Below are 26,048 nucleotides of genomic sequence, written 5' to 3'. Positions count from 1 at the left end.
GAGGGTCCTTGCCCAGGATTGCTCTTCGGGTGCATGTGAGAGAAATTGGAGTGCCTATTCTCTCATTCACACAAAGATTCGTAATCGGCTTAGCACACGACAGTTAGAGCGGCTAGTCTATTTCCGCACTAAGGGCTATGATGAGCATGGGTAGTCCAAAGCAGGTAAAGTTTAAACACTTAACCATAACATTAATTTTTTTTTGTTTTAACTTTTAAACTTTGAACTTTGAAGTTTAAACTTTATTCTTTACAATTTAGACTTTAGCATTTACAATGATCAATGATCAATCTTACATGCATCACTGTACTGTCTAGGTGGATGTTGATACATTTAAGTTGACGGGCAACACTCTTCCGAGTATACATAAGGAGGTGGAGGAGGGGGAGATGATTTTTGCAGAGCTCTATAGAGAGCTTATAGCAGTAGATACTTGTGACACTCGCAGTCAGCGTGCTCGTAGGCGAGGAGTTCGAGTAGGTGGTAGTAGGGGCATGGTCATTCGACGCCCTCCATCATCGAGGAGGGGTGGTTCGAGTGGCTTGCAGACATATATAAGGCGGGGCTCTAGTAGCTCACATCCTGTGCCTCATGATGACATTCCTCCCTTGCCTACACAGCCGCTACCTAGGGAGCCATCATTTGATGATGATGGTAACCTCATCAGTGAGGATGAGTATGAGTGTGTCTCATCATCGGATGCCGAGTAGTCATCTTCAGACTCTCTTGATGAGCATTCAGATGGTTCTGATGATGATGATAATAATGATAGTGATGCCTCATCATAGATTCATATGACATAGGTCTTTTTTTTTTTTTGTATCAGATATACTAGACTGTAGACTGTAGTTGTATCGCAGGTTTTGCGTAGCCCATGCGACTGTGATAGTCACCCTCGTGTATTCATATTATTTTGTAATGAAATGGCTAGTTCCACTTTAAACATGTATTCGATGATCTATCATTTAATATTTTATAATTTTTGTTATTTAAAAAGTCATCTTAATTTTTTTTTCATACTAATATCGTACCGTACCTTATAAAATCATAAGGTACCAATTAGTACCGTATTTTATCGTACCGTACTGTATTGTACCTTTCGTACCTGATAACTATGGCTAACACCTAGGCCAGACTGGATCGGATATATATTTGTCAGAGTGATTCCTTTCTTCCTGCAGTTATTGATGTGTGGATGGAATGATAGCATGTCTTATCAGATCACTACCCTTTGGTCTTGGAAATGACCCATAGACCTACTCATGTATTTAAGGCTCTTCTTACTTGGCTGCCACTTCGTTTTTATCAATCTTTTATGCAGCAGAATTAGTTTTTGGAATATGTTTAGCAACCGATCGCTTCTTTTAGCTTGAAGGTCCTATCTAGAGGGAGGGACGCATGGTCTGTTTTTAGGAATAATGCTCGAGAGTTATCCTGTCAGTATGGTATTCAGTATGCTTCCTTTTTACGAGCCAAATTGTAGAATGCCCAATCTTTATTGGCCCACTCCTTGTCTCTAAGTCAATCAGGAGATTCTAATGATGACTTGCTCACATGCATTAAATGGTTGAAAGGCAGGGTTCATTCTCTTGAGGAAGAGGAATATGCAAAATACAAACTGTTGGCCAGAGCTGAAGCTTTATACGATAATAACTGTCAATCCCATCAATTCTTTGTGCGTCCACCAGAAATATGCCCGAGAAAATATTGTGCATTTGATGGATAAACTGGGTGTTATGGTGATTGATCTGGCCTCCATCATTCGTGTGCGTGTTGACTTTTATAAGTCCTTGCTGGGTCCGCAAGAGAATTTTCTAATGCTGTTCTCTCTGCTTGTCGATATATTTGCGACTTGGTTAGCAACTGGGTCAAACTAGAATGGGTGAATTTAATGGAGGCGGATATTTCAGAAGATAAAGTGGAAGAAGTGCTATTCCACCTACCTCGAAGGAAAAGCCCTAGCTAGGTGGGCTTCCTAATGAGCTGTTTTCAGCTAATGTGCAACAGCTTAAAGACCCATTGACTCACCTGTGTCAGCAAGTGTGGAACTCTGGATCATGCCATTAGACTGGAAGATTGCTGTCATTTGGTTGTTGCCCAAGGTTCCCTCTCCAACCTCTTTGAAACAATGGAGACCTATTTCCGTTATGGGTTCGTTATATAAAATTTTCTCCAAAATCACTGCCAACAGATTGTAGAAAGTTTTTCCGCACCTGGTTCATCCACGTCAATATGGTTTCATTAAAGGTCGGAATATAATGCATAACATCTTGAATGTTCAACTGGAAATTGACTATGCTAAAGCTTCAGGATAGCAAGTAGTTATGCTTTAGCTCGATATTGGGAAGGCATTTGATCATGTTAGCTGGTCTTTTTTGCGGCAATTATTGTCTACAATGGGATTTAGCCCTCGCATGGTTTCTCTTGTTGATACTATTGGTGAGGGAGCTGTGGCTCGTATTACTCTTATTGGAGGGATCACGGAAGAAATTGCCTTATCTCAATCTCTTAGGCAAGGTTGCCCTCTCAACCCTTTGCTGTTTGCTTTGGTCATTCACCCAATGCTCTCATTGTTGGATAAGTTGGTTGATCAAGGCTCTCGAGATAGTTGGCTTGTCTCTTCCCTGTGGTACTCAACTTGTGGGTCAATCTTTGGAAGATGATTCTTTTATGTTTCTTAAGGCTGATCACACTAATTTTAATCGGACAATGGTGGTGTAAAATCTTTTTGCTTTGGCATCTGGTCTTTATATTAATACTCAGAAATCTACACTTCTCTCCTGTACGGAGATTGATCTGCAGGCCTTGGGTTGGCATGAAATTGTGATCTCAAAGGGAAATATAACCAGATAGTTGGGATATCCTATTGGTGTGGAGGTAGCACCCCGGGCCTTACTGGATTGGATGGTCTCTCGGATTCAGGACAGGTTCATGTACTGGAAATCTCAAGGCTGGCCTTTACATGTCAAACTTAAAGTTGCTCAAAGTATTATGATCAGTATGATATCGTTCTTTTTTCCACTGCTTCCCTAGACTAAGAAGTCCCTTTTGGAACGAGTTCAGCCTATCAGGTTTATGTTGTGGAAAAAGAAAGGGAATCATTTGGGTCAAGTCTGGATTTCATGACAGTATGTGACTATGCCTAAACGAATGGGGGGAGCAGCTTTGTTGGATGTTAATTTGCATATGAAAGCCTTGAGGTTGGCCCTTTTGCAGGTGTTGTGTATAGAGTCATCCTTGGTCAGACATTGCAAAATTTTTCATTGAAAAGACTGGCATCTCTCATGGTAACATGGTTATTCATGCCTCTTGGTGGCATGTGCTTAATTCCTCGAGGCCTATTAAGATCACCTAGTCTTTTCTCCTTTCTCATTTGATTGTGTCATGGCAGGAGATCTTATGTTTTTCAGTTTGTCGCCGCCCTGAGATTCACAAGGAGGTGAAATCGCCGCAAGGAGAAGTCTTGGTCTTCTCTAGGTTGTTGGATTGGCCGGACAAAGATTTGCATAGACTCAAGTTTAATCAAAAGGCTCGTTTAGGGTTGCAGACAGTTTTTGATGGTGTTATTCCTGGGCAGTCCTGGCTTTACTCTTTTCAGCGTATTCGTCAACACTTTTGGGTACCCCGTGGATATTGTGACATCTGGTTATCCATGCAGGTCAAACTTCATAGGTTCTCTCCTTTACTAGTGCTATAGCCATTGTATCCATGGTGTGACTGGAAGTTTGTGATCCTGGATGATTTCGAGAAGAGGTCTCCTAATCAGATATACCATCAGATGGTGGAGGCCCAAGAGATGGGTCACTACAAAGGTGAATAAATTGTGGCATATTAGGGATGGCAAAAAGAAGTGGCACGAAAGATTCTTCAGCTTTGGAAGTCTAAGATTCCCTTTCAAGGTAAAGTCTTCTTGTGGAGACTGCTTATTGGTGGTCTTCCAATTGGAGAGGTGCTGCATGCTTGAAAGATCTCTGCTGGTTGTTGTGTATTCTGCACTACATGTGATGAAACATTGCTTCATCTTTTTGCCTCTTGTCCAGTTGCAAGATAGATTTGGTGTTTTATTTCTCACGTGTGGCTCTCAGCGACTCAGCTCCGGATAACAACCCATTCATGGATTATGGGAAAGCTGCCCTCTGTGCCTTCTTTGTATTCAGATTATTCCTGCCTTTCCAGTTCCTTAGATGGACTGCCTTGTCGCATATTTGGCGTACTCGGAATGCCTTTATTTTTGATTCGGTCTCGGGCATCCATGGTCACGTGGCTTGTGTTCGAGGTCTAGTGCTATGGCAGATTTCTTCTATGATATCAACTGACCTTGGTCTTCTTGACATTGCTGACCCCTGGCTGGCTATTGTTTGCTCTACTCCAGCTGTGTGATTTTCTCTTTGTGTGAAGCCTTGATAGTCTTTCGTCACTTTCTTTGATGACCTGATGGTCTGATGTAACAGAATGTAAGAGATTTAGTGAGAATGCTGACCAGATGGTCTGACGTACATATTTTCTACTTAATTCAATTATCTTCACGAAAAAGAAGAAGAGAGAGAGACCTTATCCCCTTGCTTGTTTAGAATAGAGAGAGTGAGAGCTTGCTGTTTTGATGAATAAGACTTGAGCCTAGAAGCTGTTAGAAAAAGTTCAACTACAAAATAATGAAATTTCAAGGGGCTGAAAATGGGCAAAAGATGGCCACTAAGTGATTAGTCAATGGTCAGATGGTATGCCAACATTCCTAGACACTTGCTTGATAGTAGTGCTTGAAATGCCTTCTCGAACTCCTCCCCTGTAAAATGGGCCATACGTTATCTGCTCATCCTATTTGTAATCACCTTCCTGGTACTTTGCCATATTGTCTCTCTATCTCTCTTGAGTCTTCAAACATCCTATCTAGAGTGTTTTGGCAAAGAGTCTTTGTTAACCCTGTAACTAGACTGAGTCTAGAAGAAAGCTCTCATGTGAACCCTACACTTTGATTTGGTTTCCTTTGTAGCATCAATCTCTGCTCTCGCAATGTGCAGCTCTACTTCAGTGAGTAATGGGGGGAAGTCATTAGAATATGCATTGAAGTCCTCTACCTCCTACTCACCTGGATCTCATTGGAGTCCTCTAGTCGCTAGTTGTTGGGTACCTAAGATGGGATCACCTTTGGAATCTTCGCCTAGTGAGTAAAGAGTTTGGGAGATAGTGATACATCTGCAACAAATCCTAAGAGTCTGGGGGAGGGAATGTAACTTTGTGGATATGATAACTCAAAGGTATGGACTCTGTGAGTATTTGTTTGCACCTTTCGAGGCTGCAATGGTAGAAGTCCTATCTCTTTGTATGACATGGATGAAGGCGCTCCCAATCCAAAAAGGTATGGCTTGAAGTCCTCATTGAGATTGGGCAAAAGAGATGGTGATGGTAGTGCCATCTTTGAGCAATGAATAGTCCTGATCCTTGATCCATTTATCAAAGTACGCATTGAAGATTTGACATTGAGCGGGCTAGTGGCAAGTGTTGCCTCCATCTGCTTAGGTAAGCTGAACTACAGCCTGAAGCACCCCTTTCTATAGGGGTACTACTCGTGTAACTTGGTTGGAATATTGTTAAGAGGTGACTAGATGGAGTCCTTAAGAATGTGAATGGGCACCCGATCTCCAACCATTCTATAGGCCAAAGAACACCTTAAGGGCCATCAATCTATCCTTGAGTACCAACTATGTGTTTGGAGTGCAATGGATCTATGGGAAGGCATTGGCCGAACGTGTGCAAGGGGCTGCATTGGAGCCACTTGGAGGTGGTGGACTGGTTGCAATCTCAGGCAACACACTAGCTCCAGGTGTCTAAGATGCAAATGCTTCTTGGTTGATTGGAGCCAGGCTTTGCTGAGGTAATGCTTCTTGGGGCTGTGTGAGAATAGGGGAGATGGAAGCTGCATGGGCAAGGAATCGTACAAAGGCTACAAGGGTGGGTGAGGAGGCTAAAGATGCATCCATGTTAACAGGTTGGATGGAAGGGAGCACCTATTTGGAGGGGGGAAGTGGTTGGGTGGGGTGAGGAAGTATGCATGGCTGAAAGAGGGCAAAGGTGAGCTGTTGGGTGGCTAGTATAGGTATGACAAATTGGTAGGAGGAGAGGCAGACCGCAGTGGTGGGTGGAAGTAGTAGGTAGAATGGTGGACAGAGGCAAGAGTGGGAGATTATGCTGGGCTGAAGTGAGGCAAAGGGTAGAGAATTAGCAAAGCAGACAGGTGGTGTTAGGCAGGGAGTTGTTGGATAGGCAAGTCTGAGGTGGAGGGCAGGGTTGTGGTGGCAGCAGAGCAGCTGTTGCAGTTGGTGACAGGCAGAGAGTTGGTGGACAGGCAGGGCTGAGTTGATGGATTGTGGTGGTGGGCAAAGCAGCAGTCATCACTTCAGAAGACTAAAGCCATGTCAGATGTGGCAGCCAGGGCCCAGGTAGTTCACATTAGGCATCGCCAGTCATACAGCATCACATCACATTGACTTGTGGCTGTTGTCAAATGTGCTTGGTTGGGGCCTACTTCAAGCAAGGGGACTGCTTCCCAGCGCACAGGTTTGCACTCCAAGCAATCTTACTCTTGGTAAGCTTATTGTTCATTCTCTGTTATAATTTTATTTATTAGAACTTCTAAGTACTTGAATTTAGCTAATACTTCCTAACATTATCAGTAGAAAAGAATGGCTATTTGTGTTCTCTCATAGGATTGTGATAGTGGTCATGTTGAGAGAAATTAGAGCACACAGGATTTATTTCACACAAAGAAGAGAAACAAGTTGAAGGCTGCCCAACTAGAGAGATTTTGTCATTGCAACTTGTGTTTGCTTGAGAATTCAGTTGACACTCTAGAACCAAAGCAGGTGAATATAGACAAGATTGACACAGAGAAGGTTAAGGACATTCCAATTTCCCACCATTCTAGAGGAGAAGATAGACATCTACAACATGCTTTATTGAGGAGATGTTTGCACCTACAAATCAGACCTGATCTCACTGCTCATCATCTAAACAGAGAGGAGCTTGAGTTTGACACGCAACTACTTCTACCTCACTATTAGGTTCACATAGTACCTTTGCAGCTTCATTGGCTTCTTAGATTGATGATGACGCCAGCTCTTTCTCTATTAGTGGTAGTGGTAGTGCTACCAATAGTAGCCCGAAGGAGGATGAAATAGAGGAGATGCCTTTAAATGATGCACAGTGATATTCTTTTTACATGACACTAGATCATACTAGATAGATCATGATCATTTTGGTGGTACATACTATATTGTGATTTGTAGTTGATCATGATTCATTTCATGGATCATTAAGATTTGGATGATGTATTTGTTATCACATCATTGTTTACTATTTACCATGTGGCATGTACTCATGAGTCTTGAGTCTCGAGTCAGCAGGCCTCAAATTCTCTTTTTTGAGTCTAAATGACATCAAGCAGTCTTTTATATTATGTGCTGATATTGGAAGTTTTTGAGACATGTATTGTGATTTTATAGTCTTTCATAGTATGGCCTCATCAAATCTCTTCTTCAAGTGTTGAAGAATTTAAGTGCTTTTGATGCAGAGGTTCAAATTATAAATGGTATTATCCCTTTGTATATGTGTAGTATAAACATATTCCCAAAAATCAATACAAAATATATTTTTCCGTTTCATTTTTTGGCCTCGGGACAACATTCTGTTTCAAGACTTCAAAATGCATTTCTGTTTTCTTTTTTCGAAACTCCTGGCAACTATGTGAGCCCCTAGTGACACATAACACGTGCATTATTAGTTGTGCCCCCAAAACCCCACATGTATATCCTTTAATACACACACGGTTACAACTCCTAAAGATGCTTCCCCATAAATGTCACAATAACTTATGCGACACATCTAGGCTAATTGGTGGAAGGCCAAATGATAGAGATCCGCATGCTTGTACAATGGCGGCTGCAAATCTAAACTCCAATCCCCTCCCAAGATTGTTGGCTTTGATTTGTTGGAAGATCCAATGTATGCTAGGATTTTTTCGTCCTATAAGAGCAAGTGTAATGGTCCTTAGTCTCCATTTCAATAACTTCTTTCACGTGTCGTTACTGAGAAGAAGACCTCTACCAATCAAACAAGGCTCTGGTCTAACAATTTGAGTCTAGCCCCAAACCACATCTAAATCTAGGGCCTCGGCTGAATTATGACATCCCAGAAGTCATTGTTGCCTAGAGGCTGGGTGAAGCCAAACAAGCAATCTATAATGCCAAACCATAAGTGGCTCTACAAGAAAGGTGTTAAGAGTCTCAAGTATGAAGAAAGTCATCTCTCCTCATGCAGTGAAAGGTCACCCTGTAATCTCTCCCATCACTTGTGGAACATGTGGTTGATCTCTGCATAAATCCTACATAGGCTCTACAATAGGTGTGCCTTGTAGATCAATCGAACCAGTCCCTAATACCAGAAATTCTATGCCATCATGAGTGTGAATTTGAAAAGGTCTCAAGGGCCTTTGTGAAGTGATCAACCAGGAGATTTTATTTGATGGTGCATCTCAGAGTCTCATGACTAGTCAGGATGGTATGCCGACCCCTAGAAGCAAGACATACACCATGCCAAAGATGATGTCCCATTAAAATGTGATTACATAGGATGTATATCAGGTTATTGATCTCAATGGCCCTTGTAGACAATTTCTTTCCTGCGGAAAAGAAAACAGAAGCAAACAGATCACAGGAAACCCTCGGATTGATTTAATTCAAATGTACTTTAATTTGCTACCTCTTTTGCAGGTATGAAGGTTTGTGGATCCCCTTGTGTTTCAAAATGTGGAAATACTGGCGATTCGTACTGTTTCCCTTCTATGATGTGCTGCTGAAGATTTTCCAGTGCAGAAGGGAGTCTTTTTGACTTCTTCTTTATGTGATCAAATACATTTCCTGTGGTTACCTTGCCCTTTGAATCTAAATGCTTTTTTGACATCGACTTTGGTTTATCTGTTGCATCCAAATAGTCTGGTCTTTATACTTTATCGTGAAAGAGATGTCAGTCTTAAGATCTTCAATCTCCCTTCAAAAGGGTTATGAGAACATCAATAGCTTCAGATATTTATAAGGCCATCTACCTTGATTGTGAGCAGGGTCCGTGAAGAGATTGAAACTTGGTCTGCAATATGGAATACAGCATGGAAATCAGCATGAAACTGCATTACAAGCTCTAATTAAGTTTAACTCCTTCCTGGTGACTCTTACCTGCTAAAGGATGCAGCTGACCATGGTTCATTGCCTTGTAAGGGCTGGGTGGATAATCTGTCCATGTAAAAACGGTCAGATTCTTCTTCTACTCCATGGTCATGGCCCTTTATCAGCTGCACTGGTTCACCTCTGCACGATTCCAGTCCTGCCAGACCTTCAAAACCACTTCCTTTTCCAACTACCTTCTGTTCCTCATCTACAGTACTCGTAAGTTTTGTTGTTACATCCACACCCACTGCAATTAAATGAGGATCTCAATGTGGAGTCCTTGATAAGCATGTAATATGTGAAGTAACAAATTTTGTACCATATTCTTCGGAGATGATGGCCGCGATTACATCCCCTGGTTTTTGTGGCACATTTGAGGATGTTATGTTTACTTGATAGGGACTGAAGAGTGAGCAAACCAGCTTAGCCTCATACAATTGAAAGCTGCCTTGTATGGGAACCACCACAGTCATGAGTTACCTAGAGAATTGTTCCGGCCTGCAGAAAAATTTATTACATAAGTGCAGTGGTTTCATGGCTTTCTTTTCAGATCAAAGTTACTGGACCTTCATGAGAATTTACAAGCACTAATCAAAGGCACTTGCAATGCTCTCTGAACAAACAGGTGCAGAAAGGGATTGTACCTGATTTTTTCATGAAACAATAGTTTGTTGTCAGATTCAGTCCCCACAACCTGCAAAATTGTGTTTGGTTTCTCTTATTTGCTCCTTAATTAGACATAATAAAATTGGCAGAAACTCGATCTTATCTGAAGTGTCAGCAACCATTGATCTTACCAGATCTGCAAAGTGCCTTTTATTCAACTGTCTTGAATTGGAAGTGCGTGTAAGCAGCAGTGTAAACTTGGCACCTTGCTTCGAGTAGCTTTCCCCTACAAATTTCATGTCTACTTTAGGTGGCAATGCATCTAGTGATTCTTTAACATGGTTTCCAAAAGGATACTTTCTTCCTGTAAGACTCTCAAGCCGACGGGGGTCTGCTGTAGATAGTTTTTCGAATGAGTTTATTCCTGCTTGCAGTAATGCCTGCACCCTTTTCCTTTTCACATGTTAAAATGGTTCTTCTACTTATGTTGATGTCATTCATAAGGGGATCAATGATTGCATCCAAGAATCATCATAAGACCTTTGCTGTGGCCATGCCAACACCAACAAGCTGTTTGAGCTGGTACAGGCTATCTTCCCAGAGTCTTTGATGAAGACACTTTGAAAGTAACAAGGAGTTTATAGATTCTTTGAATCTCTTACTAAAAATAAAGTAATCACTCATACATCTTGCAATCCGTTTTCCGTTTGAGCAAATTCTATTTATGTCCTGGACAGTAACATGGTCAATATCCACAATGTTATTTATGACCAGAACAGAAGTTAATCCATAATTTGGGTTTGCTCTCACCTGAGTCATACTGAAATCCGAGGTTGATGGCTCTCCTGACAATGCATCATTAGCTAGGATGAATATTTTTTCTTCAACTGTCTGAATTCTTTTCTTGATCTTCCCATTTGGCATTGTCACATGGTATCTTAACCTCCCGGATGTATCAGAGTTGATGTCATTCAAAAGTTTTTTCTCACTTCTCCTCAACTTGATACCTGGTAATTTAGCCCAGTTGGACATGATTTCAAGTTCAAGCAACACTGCACAGTTTTCTGAACTAAAGGAGTGAGAAACTTTTGCAGACCTGTCAGCTCTTGCGCACAGGAAAGAACAAGTAAGAGGTCTTCTAATGTAGCCCCAGGTTTTGATTGAACAACATGTTTCATAGTCTCAAAACACAGGTAGTATTTTGCCATCAATCTTCCTGGTTCTGTTAATGAAGTTGTGCATTTTTTTCCCATGCAATCAACAATGTACTACTTAGAAAAGTCTAGTTAAGGGTGAATATGCTGCACCTTTCACAGCACGGATGTCGAAAAATGTGAGCTGTTATTTACCAAGAGGTCTCAAGATGAAGCCATCTTCATCAGTTTGAAGTAGACCAAATCTTGATAGTTCATTCACATTTTGCAAACAAATATCTATCAGACAAAAGTTAACAGGAAGATTAACAAGATTTCATCTTGACTACTAAAGATTGAAGAGAATTAGGTCATTTAGCAGTAAGTAGCTCAAGCGTAAACATTAAGCATCTGTCATGATCTGGGTTACCTTTTAACTTGTTCTCTAGCTGCTCTGCAGAACCACCATGGTGGATGTTGTAGTGTTCAGGATTCTGTGTTGCAATACACAAAATTTTTGTCTGTCAAATAGTCATGAAATCAGTATTCAGGACTGTTAAAGATCTAATTCACTTAATGTTACCTTCTTAATCCGCACATATAAGAATGAGCACTTCAACCAATCGATTGCCAAACTAACATCAGAAACCGTCATCAACACAATCTCTGCATTTAAATGCTCCGCAATTGAAGGAAGAAGCCTGGAAGCGCAGCACATCTGACAGGTTATAAAATTCTTTAACCAATTTACAGGAGGGGGACCAAAACCTCAAAGTCTTACTCCGATTCTACTGGTTCACATCCAGAAAGAAGGTTCTGGTACAGATGCACCTGTTTAGTAATCAGTAAGAATCCTAGAACTGCTCTTTTTTTGAAAGTACAATGTCAGAAGTATAGAACTCGTAGTAATTTTGATCCTTCTCATGTTAAAAGGCAGCCACTGATCCAAAGATTCAACTTGTAAATGCATGTTATGGATCTGTTTCTGAACTTAGAAAAATAGCTGCGAGCCATATTGATCGAGAATATTCAACTTTCAAACTGTTTTGGAAAAGATGGTTGCCCTGGAATGATGTGCTTGATGGCAAGGTCATGCATTCAGATATATCAGATCTAATTTAAGGGAAAGATATGCATTTCTAAGTAAATTGCACCTCTAATCAGGTTCTTTTGGGCATACCGCAGAAGCCTTGTCCTCCTGCACTTCCACATAAACCATGAATATAATGCAGCCCTTCACATCTCCCAAGGTATCACATGGCAGCCCCTCAATTGACTTTCAATCACCTCATCTCTTCATCTATGCAAGTTGTATACTTTCTGACCCCTGTTAGAAGTATGTTGTTATTCAGGCTATTGCAGGAATAACATTCTCACTGAGTGCAGATCCAAGTGCCTGCTGCCTGTGCAGAATTATCACAGAACCCTCACAGCTTTCTAAAGGGGCTTGTGATAGTCTTGGTACATAAATTACACCCCTGTGGAGCATATGCCATCTGCACAGCAGCGCCTAACAGGGCATGCTCAATGAAGTGCAGTCCCTTAGAACAGCGAGTACAATGAAGAGTGGTGTCACACTTCATCCCCTCTAGAATATGATATTTCACTTGGTGGTTGCACACAGACAAGCACACTCCGACACAGTAGTTTCCCTATAACAGCTAGTACAATGAATACTGTTATCACACTTTAGCCCCATTAGAGAATGAGATTTCACTAAGTGGTTGCACATATACAACAAGCACACTCTTTTTGATGCCCAGTGTGGAGTTCCAGCATGCCCAAAGATGATGGACTTTCCATCATCCATCTGGCATTGGGTGGCGTTTTTCTTGTTCACATTTGAGATCTTTCAAAGTAGATGAAACCAGCCTTTCTCCTTGGATAGGGTGGTAAAACTTGATCAAGCACTTAGTTACAACAATTAATAACTGAGCATAAACTGAAATGCTCACATTACCTTGATAATCTTGGACAATAGACACCCGGTTGGCCCCAAAACTAGTGCCCCTGTCGGTATTTCTTTATCTTTAATTGCTAATGGATAGTGACAAGTTGAGATTCCACAATCTCCTTTGCTGATCCAAAAGCCCCTTTTTGTACATACAATCAACAAGCAAGTTGGGCCAATTGCCTCTTGATTTTCACCAGGAATTGCACAAATGGAACTACCAACTAGCCAAATGCTGCCCCAATTTACATTGGATGACGTGGCATCTGAAATCCCTATCAATTCCATGAATTTCAGGTGTTGATTTAGTGTACGATGCATATTCCTATTAGCAAGGGTCCCAAGGTGGCTGCCAATCCCTAATTTTTGCAAAAATTAAGGGTTTATAGCATAAATCCTCTTGCTATCCACCAAATTTGGTTACGATCTACCGAGAATGGCTGAGATCTTTTGAGAAATTACTAAAGAAGGTGAGAGAAAGCCAAGATGAGAGAGAGATGTAATTTTCTTCGCGAGAAGACTCTAAAATTTGCTTGTTACTTGCTCCAACCTGCATTTAATGCAATCACCTATTACTAGGCACCTCCAAAATCTTGTTGCCTGATCAGCAATGCTATTGATAGCCCCTGGAATGTGTCTCCCTACTGTCCCCTATGTGCTGAGGCCCCCAGATGGCTGTCTTCTGCAGCAAATTATTGTTCTCTGATTAGAAAATGGACCAACAACTCCCTCTCTCTCTCCCCCAAGTTGTAAACCAACTAAATGGCTGAGACCTAGCCTCCAAAAACGTTTCCTTAGTTTGCATAGGCATTTTTGCCAAGTGGTAGCATTTTAAACTCATTTTTCAGCATTATCTAGCTATTTAATTAATTTTCAAAATCAAATCATCCTGAAAATTAATTTCAATCCTTCTGATTTTACCCAAGATTAAATGTGTCTATCCATAATTAAATTGGCTAGGCTATTTGCAACATGGAGTGGTTCCCAATCTTTGTTAACCCTGAGACTAGAATTAATTAATTAACTAATGCTAGTTCCTAATGTCACCATTGACACTTATTGGCTAAACAAGTGTGCTAGGGTCAAAATTGACACCAACTGACCCCAAAAGCTCATTTGGTATATCTTATCATAACTTTTGCCTTTGATATCCACTGCATTCTTGGGGTCCTTGACCTGTTACCAAGAAATAACTACCATGTTGACACCAACTGACCCCAAAAGCTCATTTGGTATATCTTATCATAACTTTTGCCTTTGATATCCACTGCATTCTTGGGGTCCTTGACCTGTTACCAAGAAATAACTACCATGTGCATCATATGTGCTAAATAACCTTGCATATTTGATTAATAACTTAATCAAATGTTATTAGCAAGATTAAAGTATCTTAAAATTTCACGTCCCTATGACAAACTTTCCCCTTGAAATCCATTCAATCGTCGTTGATTACACTGCATTGTGCAAAAAAAAAGGCATACCACACTAGAATTTCCATAAGGCATCATAGTCACTATATTAGCCATTGTTGTTCAACCATGCCACATGCCCCAAACCTTGTTGAAAATTTAAGCCAACATAAATATCAGATAATACTAAGAATTAGCCTTGAACTGTTGCTAGAAACTCATTGGATGCATCCACAACTTATGTTTCTTGACTGTTTTGACTCCACAACCATAGAAAAGCATATTCTCAACATAAACCATCCCTAAAACTGTCAATGGCATTTACTAACATGCTGCTGTCCATAGAACCAGCTGCAAACCATTGGAAATTGAGCATAATTTGATCATAGATAGATCACTTGATGATCTAAGAATTGATCACAAACTGATTGCAAAAACTAATTTGCAATCGATGCAGAAATCGATGTAAAATCGATCCCAAAAGTGACTACAAATAGTTCTCAAACTGATAAAAAACTGAGCTAAAACTGATCAAAAATTGAATTAACCATGAATCAATCCCAAACTGATGCAAAAGTATAGTCTTAGAGCCGCGGTAACAACAATACTCATCTGCATACATCTCACAATGACTAGTACACTGATTAGTGACTCCATATCCATGGTAGACATACTGTTAGTACAGTACCTTGGATGCATGCTGAATACATTCGAGGTCCATTACATACAAGAGCTGTCCACAACTAGAGGAGTGAAAGTGCTACCTCTCCCTTGAGTATCAGGTAATACTCCGGATCCCTGCTTTGCTGAACTTGATTGAGCCTGAACTAAAGTTATCTCTAACTGAGAGGCATCTAAGTAAAGCTGCAACAACTGGGGATGGCCTGCCAAGGCATTCTTTTCCATCCATTTTGCTTCCATTGGTGAATAATTCTGAAACTTCACCAAATATCTCCTGTAAACTTTATCTCTAACCTTTCTTTCCTTATGTGTAAGATCATCTCAAGTACCAAAATCTCATCCAGCTCCTCAACCTCAGGCTGAATTTCAGCAAACATATCTTGTGGCACATCACATGTGACTTGAAGATGGTCCACTGGCTGAATAAAAGAGATAGGAGAATTCGTAAGTCCAAAAGGCATGACAAGAAACTCGTATAGCCCAAAACATATTCTGAAAGCGCTATCTTAGGCACATCCTTTGGTCTAATGCGTAGCTAATGATACCCACTTTTCAAATTTATACGGCCGAATATGGATGTCCCCTGCAATCTATCCATAACATCATCGATCTGAGGGATCAGAAACCGATTTTTTATTGTAACTTTGTTCAGAGCATGATAATCAATGCACATATGTCATAAACCATCCTTTTTCTGCACCAAAAGCATTGGAGAACAAAAAGAAGATGAGTTGGGCTAAATTAGCTCTTTTTCTAATAGTTCATTCACCTGATGCATAATCTCCTGCTGCTGGGTTACATTGACTATGTAGGGTGGCTTATTAGGTGGGCTACTTCCAGGGATAAGATTGATGCCATGATCTTCTAGCCTTTCAAGCGGTAGCTGCCCTGGAAGTGACTGAGAGAAGCAATCAGCATATATTTTCAGAAATGACATGCAATTCTCCTCTAACTTAGATATATTCCCAACATTCTCACTATCATCTTTATCCTTAGTAAAAACCAACTATGCTAAAATATGATTTTTCATTACTTCAGAAATAACAGCTGAAGATACAACAGGGACAAATTTACCTTTCAATTTTACATCAAGCGTGAATGTCTTTTCCTTATGCCGAATAGTGATTTGTTTTGCACAATAATCAATCATTGCATGCATATTAAGTGGAGCAATGAAGAACTTTTCATTGTCCACATATCCTTGTATATACAATTGAAGCTTTCCAATGAGTGGTGTGATAGGCTTTGCATGGCCTTTATATGCCATTCAAACTTTTTCCATGGATCCCATCTCATCTTCTCTGATACCTAGACAGCAAGCTGCCATGTTAATAGAGATGAAGTTGACTCATGCACCATTATTAAAGAAAATCAATGCATGTTTATCCCTATTTTTACCCATGCTCTACACAACTCAATAGCATTATCGTTGGGCTGATCACTAACAACATCGGGTATCAATCCCACTGATATTTTGGGCTTTTCTCCCTTAAGATCTCCCTGATTTCTTGATTTTCCAGCTTGCTGCCTATTGGAACAGTCTCTTGTAATGTGACCCTCTTGTTTACAAATGAAGCATTTATTTGTAGCCATCAATTCCCTATGTTACACCAATGTTTTCGAGTCCTTTCTTTGCTGTTTTGGCCTCCTTTCAGGCCAATATTCAGATCTTCCCCTTTTCTCAGCCTTAAACAACTTTTTATTTGGCTTCTCCCTACTCTTTAGGAAGTGTGAATCCTTCCCACATGCAGCAAAGTATATGCTATAACAGTAGTCTCTATGAGCTAAGACATGCTAGGCACAGTGGATTTAATGCAAAAACCACTGATTTCTTTGGCAAGCTACAAACATATTTTTCTACTTGCTCATGAAGGGATACGAGGCAATAAGAAGTGACGGGCAGCAATGCATCCCAGTACAAGTAGAGATTCCACAATCTCCTTTGTTGATTCAAAAGCCCCTTGTTGTATATACAATCAGCAAGCAAGTTGGGCCAATTGTCCCTTGATTTTCACCTAGGAATTGCACAAATGGAACCACTAATTGGCCAAATGCTGCCTCGATTTACATTGGATGACTTGGCATCTAAAATCCTTGTCAATTCCATGAATTTTAGGTGCTGATTTCAGTGTAAGATGGCTATACCTATTGGCACGGGTCCCAAGGTGGTTGTCAAATCCTAATTTTTGTAGAAATTTAGGGTTTACAGTAGAAATCCTTCTAGTCTCTAGCAAATTTGGCCAAGATCTGCTGAGAATGGCTGAGAAATGCTAAGATCTTTTGAGAAATTACTAGAGAATGTGAAAGCCATGATGAGAGAGAAATCTGATTTTCTTCGTGAAAAGCCCTAAAATATACATGTTGCCTGCATTTAGTGCAATCGCCTATTGCCAAGCACCTCCAAAATGCTGTTAGCTAATCAACAATGCTATTGCCAGTCCCTGGAAGGTGTCTCCCTACTGTCCCTTGCCTGGTAAGGCTCCCAAATGGTTGTCTTTTGCAGCAAATTGTTGTTCTTTGATTAGAAAATGGACCAATAACTCCCTCCCTCCCTCTCTCCCTCTCCCCCAAGTTGTAAACTAACTGAATGGTTGAGATCCAACCCTAAAAAACGTTTTCTTAGTTTGCATGGACACGGGCATTTTTTGCTAAGTGGCAGCCTTCTAAATCCATTTTTCAGCATTATCTAACCATTTAATTAATTTTTAGAAATAAATCATCTTGAAAATTAATTTTAGCCAATTTGACCTTGCCCAAAATTAAATGTGCCCATCCACAATTAAATTGGTTAGGCCATTTGTAGCCTAGAGCGGTCCCCAACCTCTGTTGACCCTCAGACTACTGGCATTAATTAATTAATTAATGTTAGTCCCTAGTGTCACTAGGGACGCTTATTGGCTAAACAATTGTGCTAGGGTTAAAATTGACACCAATTGATCTCCAAAGCCTAGCTAGCATAACTTATCACAACTTTTTTCTTTGATACCCATTGCATTCTTTGGGTCCTTGTCTTGTTACCATGAAATATCTGCCATGTGCATCACACGTGCTAAACAACCTTGCACATTTGATTGATAACTTAATTAAATCTTATCGGCAAGATTAAAGCATCTTAAAATTTCACGTCCTCTATGATAGTAGATTACACTCCTACATCTTTTAGCATGCTCCTTGAGTGATTGAGACCTAAATGGAAAACACTCTGCTCTTTAAGCATCTGTTGTATCTCATACCTCTTGTATTAGGTTTGTTCATGAGTTCAATCTTTCATTCTCATTCGGTCTCTTAAGTTCACTTGTTATTCATGTGTTATTCATACATTCTATGTTTTCTCTGCAAAGCCGAGTGTATTTTCACATGGTCTTAGGGCTAGGTGCACTTAACAACTAAGATATGATGAGTGCTAGGTTTTGCCAAAGCACATAGGCTAACTATTGATGTCTCAGTGTGTTTCTCCTAAGCAATCACCCTGAAAGCCTTTGTTCTCTTTCCCTTGTTGAGCACTTCTCCAACCCCTTATCTTTATTTCCTTCAACAATGATGGACCCTTGATTCACTCATCTTGAGGCGCATCCCATCCTCATGATTGCCTCAACATCATTTCTGCCAGACCTCTAAGGTGCATCTCAATTGGAGCAACCGGTTGGCAAGAATGTGAAGCTTCCAAACAAGGTAGGGCATGTACATGGAAACTGCTGGCTCTCCAATGTTTTGAGCTCAGCCCAATGTAGTGACAATGGCAAACATACAAAAATGCAAAGTGTATGATAAACATAGAACACAAGCTTCAGAATGTGGAATGATAATGAATGGGTGAAAATGACAAAGGATACAATCAGGGGGCCCTGAATCTCCATGTCTCCACTGGTGAAGAGGTGTCTGAAAGTGATGTTGGAGTGTGTCATACTTGAGACAAATCCTGACACGCAGTAGCAACAATCCACAGATGTTTGATGATGTCACATGATGGCAGCCAGATCCTGACTTAATGATGACATCACCACTCTAAGTCCAGGTAGATGATCAGGTCACTAGTGTAGACTGAGGTCAGATGCAGCTGGGCGAAGTGCAGATGATGACAACAATGCAGGAGAAGTGTTCCCAATCAGGTCACCATCTGGAGAAGACATTGTGGATAGATGGGCAGCACTCAGAAGATCCTTCACGAATTGATGATGTCCTTCGGAAGGCGTGTGGGCAGGAGTGAGAGGGTGAGATTGCTGAGGGCTGTGGCAGGTGTAATGAGGGATTGTGGATGCACTAACACAAACTCATATGTATGGAGGATTGGGGGCTTGTTCTATTGTCAAAACTTAGCTTTTTTCTTTTTTGATGATTGAGCATTAACTGCTTTTTTGGGCTACTAAATACAATTAGGATCCCCCCTCATTATTGGATGGTGGAAGAAGTAAGCATCCCCTCTCACTCCAACACATCAATGCAAAAGGGGGCCAAGAGAAGCATCCAATGAAGACAAGTGAAGCATGTGTCAAGCTGGAAACCTCTGAAATGAATGGCCTCCATGGTAGCCTCAAGGAATCTTGTAACTCGGCTTCAGAGAGAAACCCTACATGCTAGTTGAGAAGTGTGGGCTCAGCTGCTTTTGGCTATGCTAGGCATAGATGGAAACGCATAAGGGGAAGTCAAGGTCACAACCTATCTATCCTCAAGGAAGACAAGGAGCACATAAGGACCATAGTCCGACAGAGGGGTGAAGAACCAATCAAATAACCCCTTGGGTGTAGTGAAGGTTGGCTAAGGTAATGACCCAGAAACCAAATGACCACTGAGTCTTGACTGATCAATGCAAGCACCTTGCAGCCATGGATAAGTTGTAGGTGTTGAAGCACGACCCCCTCTTAGAGCTGTGGAGGAGGGCTAGCATTGCCCTTTACTGATGTGCTCAAGTTCCTAGGTGGAGTGGAGGATTCAAGATTTGGGTGGACTGCCCTTGGCCTTTGAGAAGAACTCATTGTCAAAATTCACAGACCTTTGGCAATGTTGGTAGCACCTATTTTCCTTGAGGTCACTTTGCCAACCCGGTTTAAATCTTTTGGGGAGGTTGGGGATGGGGGGGTTTACTTTGCTCCTCAGTATAGCACTAGGTCTTGGTGTTGTCATTTCCACCCCCTTGCTTCCCCTTTTGGATGCAAGGCCCCTCTCTGAATAAGTAACAGGGGAATTCTTATGAGCTTGATAAAAAAACCTTGTGAAACGCATAAGTCAGCATTCAAATTCATAGAAGGTAGGTAACTAGGTCTATGAAATAACTTAATGCATGAAATTGCAAAATTTGGGTTGCAGCTTGTTCATGAACAAAGTGACTTGATTGTAATCTAGGCTAGTGGTGGCGAATTCCACAAGGAAACATAGATACTCTCTTGAGATGACTGTCAAGTCATTCCTCTCAATGATTTTGAACTTTGGAGCTCATGGTTGAGATTGATACTTCAAGCATGATTGTAAGTTGCATAGTAGTCAACTAGATGTGCCCAATACTTAGATACTTGAGGTTAAAATGCTAAAGTTGGGAGTGAAACTCGAATGAGAATGTGAAAATATGATCCTTTGCTTAGCATTTGATTAAGTTGTTAATCAAAAATGCAAATGTGAGATGCACATGTGATGTGCAAGTTAGTCATTTCATAATGTTTGGCCAGGGACACCAAAATATCAGTGGGTGCCAAAGGAAAATGTTGTACTTGATAGGTACTAGGTGGTACCTAGTGACATATTTTGGCCTAGGACCTAGGCATGAAGTAAGTAATTCATACAAGTTTAGGGGCTAATAAATGCTTAGGAATACTTGGGTGACAAATTGGCCTAGCCAATTTCAAGCTAGTGATATTATTTTTCTGAGCAAGAATTAGTAATTAAATTAATTTTTAGAATGAATATTCTAAAAAAAATTTAAATTGGTTGAAAATTGCTGAAAAATGCAATCCAAACCCTGCCACTTGGCAAACTTGTCCATGCAAGTAAGAGAAGGTTGGTTGAAGGCCGACAGAGAAGGATAGAGTCATTTGCACATGTGATGTGCAAGTTAGTCATTTCATAATGTTTGGCCAGGGACACCAAAATATCAGTGGGTGCCAAAGGAAAATGTTGTACTTGATAGGTACTAGGTGGTACCTAGTGACATATTTTGGCCTAGGACCTAGGCATGAAGTAAGTAATTCATACAAGTTTAGGGGCTAATAAATGCTTAGGAATACTTGGGTGACAAATTGGCCTAGCCAATTTCAAGCTAGTGATATTATTTTTCTGAGCAAGAATTAGTAATTAAATTAATTTTTAGAATGAATATTCTAAAAAAAATTTAAATTGGTTGAAAATTGCTGAAAAATGCAATCCAAACCCTGCCACTTGGCAAACTTGTCCATGCAAGTAAGAGAAGGTTGGTTGAAGGCCGACAGAGAAGGATAGAGTCATTTTGGAAGCCTACTAGTTAGGGCGGAGACAGTTGGAGCAGGTCACTAAGGGAGATCAAGGAAATTTGCAACCAATTGGAATTTGGCTTGGATACGTTAAGAGATTCATTGCTATAAACCTTAATTTACAAAACATTACTGTAAACATTAAGAGGAAGAATTATTGCAGAAGATTTCAAGAGACTACCCAACCAACATTAAGTTTGAAGAAGAAGAATTTGGAGATTCATTGCTGTAAAACTTAACTTATAGTACAAATTACAGTTTGGTAACCACCTCAAGAAGCATGCTTAGAACTTAGGGCCTAGTACTTAAAATACATTGGCTGAGATTTGGGAATTTTAGAAGATTTCAAGGGGCTAGCCAGCTAACATTAAGTTTAGGGAAGAATTTGTCATCCAAGGAACAAACTAAAGGCCAATCCCCAAGCAAACCAAGGGGCAAATTGGTTTGAAGGCTTGCTAATTGCTATGGACAACAAGATGTATTGAAGATTGAAGGAGATCAGGTTGGATCTTAGTGTACTTCAACCTTTAGCAATACAAGTTAAAGCACCAATTTTGGGGCCAATAGGGTATTTCATTGTCTAAGATTACATGGTAACATTTGCATTTTCAGTTTATTTGAATTTTATTGCTTGCTGTAATTAGTGAATAATCAGGTCATTACCACCCTTGCCAAGAAAGAAGGCTGGTTTCATGGTTCTGTTGTTGGGAAACATCAACTCCCTTTAGTAGGTGGGCCTGAGGCACCTGGGTGCAAGATAAAGGAGTGCGTTCTTGCTGAAATTGTGATCAGCTGAGTGATTACAATACATAGGAACACCACACATGAGCTCCTTTGTATAGCATAAAAAAGCTTTGAGTTGTTATTTCATAGTTGTATATAGCAGAAAGTGTTTGAGTTGTACTCACTTTGTATATAGCATAGGAACAATCTTTTCTCATGTATAAGGTAGTTTAATAGGTTACTTTTTACTGTTGCATTCCAGTGAATTATAATTTTTCTCTAGAGAGATTTTTTTGATTTTTTTCCAAACTAGATTTTCTTAGGAGACTTCTTGGACCTAGGCAAACCTGATCTAGACTAACCTTAAGAATTGCCCTGCTAAAGATTCTTCCACCAGACTGTTTACTGGACCTGATTTGCAAGGCTGCTCCAAAGAAGAGATGTTTGGGCGACAAGCTAAACAAAACCTCCTCCACACTGCAAGGTCTCCAAATATTGTATGGCAATCTTTTATCCTCCCCTCTCTCCAATGATAAAAAGAGAGGGGAATTGACCAATGTATCAAGAAATCATTTTATGCTAATAAAAGTGTGTTCTTTGCGAATTTGTGTACTTCTCTCTCCACTCTATGTGCCACCATCTCACTCTACTATCCTTGTCTCCAAACTTCTCTCTCTTCCCTCTTCTCTCTAGATTTCACTTCTGTCTCCTCTTTCCTCAAAAACACTCTAGCTCCTTGTCTCCAAACTTCTCCCTTTTCCCTCTTCTCTCCAGACTTCACCTTCTCTATCCTATTTCCTCCAAACTTCTTGCCTCTAGCCCTTGTCCTTGAGACTCTTTGCCTCTATACTTACTCTAAAATGCTTAGCACTTCTCTCTAGGCATAGACCTCTCTCTCTCTCTCTCTAGACTTTACTTCTCTATCTTGGCTCTTCTCTCTAGACTTCCCAGTCTCTCCTCTTCCTGAGACTTCTTTGGCTCTAGACTTCTTGCATCCAAACTTCTTTGTCAAATTTCTTTGGAGCATTTTCCCTTTCCTCTCGACTCCCCTTCCCCTTTCTAGACTTCTCTCCCCTGTTTTGCTAGACCTTCCCCAGTCCTCTTTGCATCAAGGAGTAACATTAAGGAATTTGGCCGCATATGCATTGATTGTAGAGAAAACATATTCCTTTGAGGAACCCCCCACACCTCGTACATGTATCGATGCACCATGACAACCCCTACAACTTGGTAACCATGATGAGACTCAGCTACTATTAAAGGGGCCATAGTGGATGGCAGCTTGGGAGTTAACATAATGCCTAAGACCACACTTTCAATTACTTGACCCACTCCTTTTGCCATCCGTGTAACATATATTTGGAAAGTGCAACCAATGGGATTGGTTGAAGGGGTCCTAGTGCATATACAAGACCTTAGACCTCCAATGTTGTATGTCCTTCCTTGTAGTAGAACATTTTGGCCATGGAAGGATCATACCCATTGCTTATCGGCTATCTGTGGTTGCATATAGCAAGGGTATGTCGGAATGAGCGGGATCTAGGACATGGCAGTCAGTTATGGTGGATGAAAGGAGAAGAGTAAACTCATGATGGAGGAGACAAAGACACTGTTTGTTACACAAGTGAATTAGGTTCCAAGATTGAGACTTGGACTCATAAACACAATCTTGTGTATGTGGACAATGACACTGACACTTTACTGATAAGAAAAGAGTACTATCATTGCATTAAGAAAAGGAAGCAAGTACAATGCTTTATAGGAAAGTAGGAAACTGTAGTAGGCACCACTGTGCATATGGAATAGGTAAGCCTGCATGTCCTTGGCCCTGAAGCTCCATACAAAGAGGCTGTCAGTGAGTGTGATTGCTGAATCTCAACACCCCTCCTCAATCACAACTAGAAAGGCACAAAGTGTGTAGAGGCTGTAATGAGAACCACCTGCAAAGTGTGGGCACACCACAAACATGGTAGACACCAGAGGCTGTCGCAGAAAAAGCTAAGTGTGGGCACCAAAACATGATGGTCATCCAGAGGCTGTAACAAGGGCCTCACAAAGTGTACAGGGATTGTAATGCCAAGTTACATGAGGAGTTTACAAAGCTTATGGTAGGAAGCATTAAGGCAAGGAAATACAAGGCTTTTTAAAACAGTCTATCAGAGTAATGAGAGTAGAAGGACTGCTGAGGCTTGTCCTTCCGATCCTGGTGGTCTTCATCTTCATCTTCATCTTCATCTTTTGGTCCATGGTCTTCTTCTTCTTTGACAGCTGCAAGATAGGCCTTTTGGGACCTCTTTCTAGCATGACAGAACTTCTCAGTGTGTCCGGTCCTTTTGCAGAAGTCACAGAAGAGCAGTTCCTTTTTATCTTTATATCTGTTGTTTACATATAACATTTGTTCATCCTTTGAAGTGCTAGGATCTTCTTTGCTTTTAAGTTTCTTTTCTTCCTCTAACACAGAGGCTTTAATGTCAACAAGTTGAGGATCAAGCATATTGGTTAGAGTGGTTGATACATTATCATAGGCAGGAGGCAGACTTTTTAACAAGACACTAATACAAACATCTTCATCCATTTTTAGCTTTATCCCTGCAAGTTGAGTAAGCAGGCTTTCCATGTAGTTCAGATGGGATGCCAGGGATGTATGAGGCTTCATATCAAGTTGGAAAAATTCAATTAATAGACCATACTTAGATGACTTTGACTGTGCACCAAATAAGGTATCCAATTTGTCCCAAGTGTCATGGGACGTGTCACACGCATCCACATGATGGATGTAGCTGTCATCCAATTCCAGTTTAATGATGGCTTGTGCCTTGTCATCATTCTTTTGCCAAGTAACTGCAAGGTCCGCATCTCGAGGTTTCTTCTCTTTGCCATTTGTGATGGCCCAGAGATCCTTCTTCATCAAGATGAGCTTGATGCGGATTTGCCAGGTGTGAAACCTGACTCCCTTGAACCGAGCATTTGGAGAGTCTTTTCCCATGTTGGATGGCTGAAGCAGCAGCAAATCAGCTCCAAGATTCTCAGATGTTACAGGTGAAGGAGCAGATTACAATGTGTCAAGAGACACAAGTAATGGTAGTGTGAAAACACACTGTGTAGAGACTTGATGTTGAGCTTAAATCTTCCTTGCTCGGGGTCGTCGATTCTTCTTCAATCTTCTCAGGTCCTTCCCCTCCTTGATTTGGTGCTAGGACAGTAGATCAGAGTGGCAGTGGGTTGCTCCAGATGACAGGAGAGAGAAAATGATGAGATTTTTGAGCTTTGATAAAACTGGCTATGGCTGACAGTTTAGGGCTTCAGACAGGGGCCTGGTTTTTTGCAGATTGCAGGAGCTATGGTTGATCATTTCCAAATTTTTTTAAATGGAAATGTAGCTATTTCCAAGGCCTATCAAAGCCCTATGATCTTCGTCAGCATCGCGACGTGTGCAGGCGGCATTCGACGTATGAACAGTAGACGGCACAGTCTGGACAGCGAGCTTGTATTCACGCAATGCTGGAGTACACGATGAGCAATGTCGAAGTTTGACGTGACAAGAGGCAGCGCCCTGAGCCAAGGAACATATCTCCAGAAGAAAGCGTGTTGAAATATTGACTGTGGAGGGAGATCAAGAAGCTCCAAGGAGGCAGGGTGCAGGTTTGGCTATGGCTGCCACAGGTCAAGTGGAGATAGAGTTTAGAAATGAGCTCATTAGCTGGGACTGAGCTGGACTTGAGCTGACCTGAGTGAAGAGGAGCTGAGAGAGGAGTGAAATGAGCTAGGCCATGCCCGACTGAGCTCTGATACTATGTCGGAATGAGCGGGATCTAGCACATGGCAGTCAGTTATGGTGGATGAAAGGAGAAGAGTAAACTCATGATGGAGGAGACAAAGACACTGTTTGTTAC

General features: G+C 40.9%; 1 protein-coding gene across 1 annotated transcript in view; it reads right to left on the bottom strand.

Annotated features, from left to right (window-relative positions):
• Window positions 1–26,048, bottom strand: part of RCK (DNA helicase ROCK-N-ROLLERS) — a 164,545-nt gene that overhangs the window by 9,961 nt on the left and 128,536 nt on the right. Inside the window, exons 15-28 of the mRNA XM_087698996.1 lie at window positions 11,736–11,785; window positions 11,538–11,655; window positions 11,385–11,448; window positions 11,171–11,254; window positions 10,918–11,043; window positions 10,632–10,828; window positions 10,362–10,550; window positions 10,013–10,261; window positions 9,860–9,909; window positions 9,696–9,713; window positions 9,535–9,617; window positions 9,225–9,462; window positions 9,098–9,138; window positions 8,755–8,969 (exon numbers count right to left, since the gene is read on the bottom strand). Coding sequence (XP_087555122.1) covers window positions 8,755–8,969; window positions 9,098–9,138; window positions 9,225–9,462; window positions 9,535–9,617; window positions 9,696–9,713; window positions 9,860–9,909; window positions 10,013–10,261; window positions 10,362–10,550; window positions 10,632–10,828; window positions 10,918–11,043; window positions 11,171–11,254; window positions 11,385–11,448; window positions 11,538–11,655; window positions 11,736–11,785 — 1,722 coding nt within the window. The remainder of the gene's footprint in view (window positions 1–8,754; window positions 8,970–9,097; window positions 9,139–9,224; window positions 9,463–9,534; window positions 9,618–9,695; window positions 9,714–9,859; window positions 9,910–10,012; window positions 10,262–10,361; window positions 10,551–10,631; window positions 10,829–10,917; window positions 11,044–11,170; window positions 11,255–11,384; window positions 11,449–11,537; window positions 11,656–11,735; window positions 11,786–26,048) is intronic.

Source organism: Lygodium microphyllum, chromosome 2, assembly GCF_053477565.2.
Source record: "Lygodium microphyllum isolate KBCC chromosome 2, Lygodium_microphyllum_v1.1.10, whole genome shotgun sequence".
Lineage (NCBI taxonomy): Eukaryota > Viridiplantae > Streptophyta > Polypodiopsida > Schizaeales > Lygodiaceae > Lygodium > Lygodium microphyllum.
Note: the sequence above shows the minus strand (reverse complement) of the source record. Positions and strands in the feature narration are given on the sequence as shown.